Source organism: Grammomys surdaster, unplaced genomic scaffold (assembly GCF_004785775.1).
Source record: "Grammomys surdaster isolate TR1022 unplaced genomic scaffold, NIH_TR_1.0 144, whole genome shotgun sequence".
Classification (NCBI taxonomy): Eukaryota; Metazoa; Chordata; class Mammalia; order Rodentia; family Muridae; genus Grammomys; species Grammomys surdaster.
In genome coordinates, this window is record NW_021604602.1 from 1,326,850 (window position 1) to 1,332,520 (window position 5,671).

A 5,671-nucleotide genomic window follows, 5' to 3' on the forward strand; every position below is an offset into this window, starting at 1 on the left:
TGGCCCTCAGGATGCTGAGATGTGGTCCTCAGGATGCTGAGATGTGGCCCTCAGGATGCTGAGATGTGGTCCTCAGGATGCTGAGATGTGGCCCTCAGGATGCTGAGATATGGCCCTCAGGATGCTGAGATGTGGCCCTCAGGATGCTGAGATGTGGCCCTCAGGATGCTGAGATGTGGTCCTCAGGATGCTGAGATGTGGTCCTCAGGATGCTGAGATGTGGTCCTCAGGATGCTGAGGTAGGAAGCCTGAGATCCTGAAACCAAACTGCCTGTGCCACAAAACTGTCTTTAAAAAAATAGTAAAAAAGACAGGAAGGGAAGAAGGGAGGAGAGGGATGGAAAAGAAAGATTACAGCTCTGGAGATGTAGCTCAAATGACTGCCTGCCTAGCAGGGTTTGAGTCCCCAGCAACATACAAATCAGGCATACCCGTAACCTTAGCTCCTAGAGGGTTCAGACAGAGTCAGAAGTTTAAGGTCATCCTTTGCTACATAGCTAGTTGGAGGCTAGACCAGAGGACAGGGAAAGAGAGAGAGAAAAAAAAAAAGAGAGAGAAACAATCCTCTATGACACACAGTACTTTTTGTCAAGACTTCATTATTTTGAAATAGTTTGAAATAGTTGCAGAATTCTTCTACGTCTCTGTGTTTTGTGGGTGCTATGGGAGGAAAGCAGATGGCACGGGAGGGAGGAATGAACTCCTGGCCTCGAGGGGAAAATAGTTGCATCCACAGAGTGTGTCTGAGGGGAGACAGACAGAAGACGGTCAACCTATTATAAGTGCCCCACATTTTTAGAAAGGTGACCCAGTTAGAGCCCTAGACGTGTGACACAGATTCACAAAAGAGGCCAAAGTGAGGCGCAGTGGAGAGGAAAAGCTAAAGGAGCAAAGTGGAGCGAAGAGACGGTTTCCTTACTAGGGTTAAAAGCAATCCATCAGAGAGACATTCAAAGTTGGTTGATTCAGCATGAAAGCATAGCATGGTGTACCCAGGCTTAGTTCAGTCATGCTTCCCGATCTGAGGGCGAACCCCTGCGTTTCCCCAGTGAGGACACCCACACCACAGTGTGTGATTGGATGAGGAATCCCCTGTCAAGACTGAAATGTGCCTGGTGCTCAGAGCACCAGGACCCTCTGACCTCACTCTGCATACACCTCAGCAAGGGCATACAATAACAGTAAGACTTCTAGTACCACCGTAAGCCCACACTCTGGGAGACTCGGCACAACCTGTGACAAAACCCTCTGTTGGTGATGGTGACACAGTCACTGCCTTTGTGTGTGTCTGTTCTACACACTCATCACACCTTGTTCGTAAGCTGCATTTTCACCTCACCTGTACTCTCTACCATAGCTTTTGGGCCTCTGAGGTAGAGCCCCCCATCCCCACCCCACCTCAAACAGGCAGCAGTGTAAAGAGAAGATGCATCCTAATTACTTCAACCCCTGAAGCCCGAGCTAGGCAGAAATGCCTTCTGTGAAACCCAAGAGGGTCTTTATCCTCTGACGTGCTACCTCTTGCAGAGGTCCCCACATTCATTACTCAAGACCACCTGTAAATCCAGCTCCAGGGAGATCTGACAGCTCTGGGGACGGCTAGTCCCTGAAGTCACACAAATACACCCACACCCAACACACACACAGGCACACACGCATTCACGCACACACACACAAAATGAAATGAAAATGTTTAAAACTAGGCAAAAAACGCTCCTACATGGATTCCAATGACTAAATGACTGCTGGTTTTTTTGTGTTTTGTTTTTGGCCCCCACAGCACTGAATGAAGAAGTCAGCCATTTTGAAAAGCGAAAGGTGTTCATTTTGTTGTCAACAGTGATGACGTGGGCGAGATCCAAACCCCTGGACCCTGTGAGTAGAACTCCAGTGAGCTGGGTATCCCTGCACTCCTGAGCACTGTGCCACTGAGTTCTGTTCCCAGCCATGACCACCAAGAAGTTTAAGTTGCCCCCTGACAGACAATGCTACTACCTAACTATGCTTTGGTTAAGGCCTGACTATGTATGTGATGAGGATGCCGGAAGGTTATCTCCTTGGTTACCTTTTTCATTGCTGTGACATCATCTGACAAGAGCAGGTGGAGAAAGGTTTGTTTGGTTGTTGTTTGTTTATTTGTTTGTTTGTTTTTGAGGGTCTCACTATGTACCCTGGCTGGCCCGGAACTCACTTTGTAGACCAATCCGGCCCAAAACTCACAGAGATCTGTCTGCCTCTGGTTCCCCAGTGCTGGGATTAAGGCTGTGTGTCTCCACAGGATGAATAGGTTTATCTTGTCTCACTGAAGGGATTTGGGTCACCTTGGAGAAGGTGGGGCCGAGGGAGAGGTGACCGGTCACAGCAAGCCTGCCTGCCCTCAGGAAGCAGCGATGAGAGTTGTGCTCTTTTTTTTTTTCCTTCTCATATTCCATTCAGTTGGGGACTTCAGTCTGGTGGCTCCTCCCTCCTCAGGTAGTTCTCAGACACGCCCACCCAGCAGGCTGGGTCTCTCCTCGACGACTCCAAATATGGACGAGCTGACAGTGAAGAGGACCTTTACAGTTATAAAGGAGCTAAAGTTCTTACTTTAGCCTGATGACAGTGCGAAGTCCCAGCGCAGTGCATTTCCCAAGTGTCTGTGTGACACAGGCATGCACAGCACGCATGCGCCCATCGATCACAGCCGCTACCACGTGATCAAAGGCCCGCCTTCTTCCAGCGCTGTGGCTTCTCCGTTATCTTTTGCTGCTGCTCCAGAGCCGTGTGGCCCGTGTGACAGCCTCTCACTCAGTGGAGAACCACACTAGCATCTCTTCAAGACTCATCAGATGGTACGATCAGTCTAAAGTGATGAGGACCTTACAGAGTTCAACACATGCACACGCACACGCACGGGAGCCCCAGGGAAAAGACCACCAATCCGAATTATAGTTAGTTTATTAATACTGCTAGTGGGACCGTGATCTCTGAACCAAACGAGAGACTGCCATGCAAATCGGGCTAAGGGAAGGACTTTTAAAGGCCAAACCCACAAGAAGACCTTGAGTATCTGCGCAAGCAAGCCAGGAGCCACTGTGCGCTGCCAAGATTAGGATGTCAAGGTAACCCCGAAACAGTCCTTGAATGTCTGGCTAAGCAGGCCACAGAAGCAAAAAGAGAAAGGAGAAGCACTCATCCTGCAACAAAGCAAATGGTATGGCTGTTTATATGAGAGAGGGAAGCGTCACTCTTTCAGGGTTGCTGAGAACGTGCCTTCCCGGGACTTGAAGCCGAGACAAATGGTTATTAGAGACCGAGATGGGTGACTAGTCTAAAATGGAGTTTCCTTAGCCTTCGCAACAATGCAAACGGTGTGCGAGGTCTCCGCCCCTCCCCCCCATGCTTCTCAGCTTATTGATTACAAGATACATTTTCCTAGCCATTTCCAGCCATGTTGAATTCAGGACTCTGGTCATTACGCAGCTGGGATCTACACTTACTGAGCCATCTTGCTAGCCCCTGTCTGTTTTTAAAGTCTAGAATTCTGTGGGTGAGCAAAGAATGCAGAGATGACGCCAACTCAGCCAAACTGTCAGAACAAGGATGACTGACAGGTTCTAGTTGTCACAAATAATGACTAGCTAGCCAGGATCCCGCACAAGTTCCAGGCTGGTGGAACACAGTAAGCGATTTGAAAGGTCATCTGCAGGCTTGGCTCAGTGGCCCACAATAAACCAACGCTATCCCAGAAGCTGAGGCAGCCGGACCACCCCAGTACAGGAAGAGTTCAGCCCCAGTCTGGGCAGCATAGACCCTTGCAGAATGAATAAACCAGTAAAACAGAGTTAAAACATAGGAAGAAAGTCCAGTTAAGAGAGTCACCAGATTGCATTTAAAAAATAAATATGCCGGGCAGTGGTGGCACATGCCTTTGATCATGCACTCAAGAGGCAGAGGCAGGCAGACCTCAGAGTTCTAGAACACCCTGGTCTACAGAGCAAGTTCCAGGACAGCCATGGCTACACAGAGAGAAACCCTGTCTAGAAAAACCAATAATAATCATAATCATCATCATCATAAATAAATGAACAAGAGTGAAGCCACACTGAGTGAGCTCAGTAGTTGCCATATATGTTCACAAACCGGCAGAATTTTCAGAAATGCCTACACCTTTTAATACATAACAAGGAAAAGGTACAGTGCCGGATGGAGAGGAGCTGGTCCCTCCCTCAGCATCTATCAGAAAAGGAAAAGATCACTTTCCCTCGGCAAGGAACTAGCCCCGCCCACCCCTACCATCCCCGCCCACCCTACCGTCCCCGCCCACCCCTCCCATCCCCGCCAGTGAAAGGCCAACTTAAAGCAAACCAGCTCTGGACACACTCTGGAGTCAGGAGGGAGAGGGTCAATTCAAGCCTAAAAATTCTGGGCTAGCCCACGCAACACAGTGAGACCTTGTCCTTGCTTCGTGGGTCTTTGTTGTCATCTGTCTCGTTTTGTGTTTTAATGTAAAACACACCTCGTGTGCTGCTGTTGATGTTATGACATTTAAGGACTAAAGGAAGGAAAATAGCCTGAAACCCAGCAGCAAAGGTTCACAGCTCAGAGCCAGGTCTCTGTCCCTCCAGGAACCGAAAGGCACAAACTGAATAGACAGCCCTGATTGGTTTTCAGTTACAGGCTTCCATGCGGCTGTCTAGAGAGAGACCAGTCCCCTTTCTTTAGTGAAAACTTGCAGCCAGGGTACCTTGTAGTCCACCTCATAAAAATGTGACCATTTCTGCTGCAGACACAGGGACTGCAGTATGGTAAGCCTAGAAGACTCATGGCGGGCAGACTGGTCATGTTAGCCAGGGCTGTGGACCTCCAAGGCTCCATCCTTCCTGTGCCCCTAGATGGCGTCCACAGCAAGCAGCAGCCAACCAGCAGTTTTCCTAGTCTGAGAAGCTAGCAGCTGAACCTTGGACTAGAAAGATGAGTGCGTCTAGATCATTCTCTTTCCAGACTCGGTGTGAGTTTAGTTGCTAAGGTTAGCAAATAAAAGTTCGTACAAAAGCGGTCAGCTCAACTTAAACTTCCGATAAGTAGTGACTACGTTTTAGCACAAATACTCTTTCAGGGCACACAATCTGAAAGTGTATTTATTTGTCTATCTTTTTTTTTTTTTGGTTTTTCGAGACAAGGTTTCTCTGTATAGCCCTGGCTGTCCTGGAACTCACTCTGTAGACCAGGCTGGCCTTGAACTCAGAAATCCGCCTGCCTCTGCCTCCCAAGTGCTGGGATTAAAGGCGTGCGCCACCAACGCCCGGCTTATTTGTCTATCTTAATTGTCCCATTTATTTCCTCTTGATCTGGCTGGCAACCCTGCTATGGGTTTTGGACACATGGATGTAAAAGAACAGCCAGTTGCATGATATGAAATTTGCCCAGGATATTCCTCTTCTACAAAATGGAGTAGTTACAGTTTCCCTCACGAACTAATTTTCTGTCTTTCTGGTAAGAGAATCCCTAGTACTGGAGTTGCCCCAGCCTGACTCCCACCCACCCACCCATCCATCCATCCATCCATCCACCCATCCATCCATCCATCCATCCAACCATCCATCCATCCATCCATCCACCCACCCATCCATCCACCCACCCACCCACCCACCCACCCACCCATCCATCCATCCACCCACCCACCCACCCA

The 5,671-nt window shown here is 49.0% G+C and overlaps 1 protein-coding gene across 4 annotated transcripts in view; it reads left to right on the forward strand.

The window, feature by feature from the left end:
- Ak7 (adenylate kinase 7) overlaps nucleotides 1-5,671 on the forward strand; it is a 75,202-nt gene that overhangs the window by 10,421 nt on the left and 59,110 nt on the right. For all 4 annotated transcript variants that reach the window (XM_028764563.1, XM_028764564.1, XM_028764566.1 and 1 more), the window contains exon 4: nucleotides 1,781-1,875. In XM_028764563.1, the coding sequence (XP_028620396.1) occupies nucleotides 1,781-1,875 (95 nt within the window). The remainder of the gene's footprint in view (nucleotides 1-1,780; nucleotides 1,876-5,671) is intronic.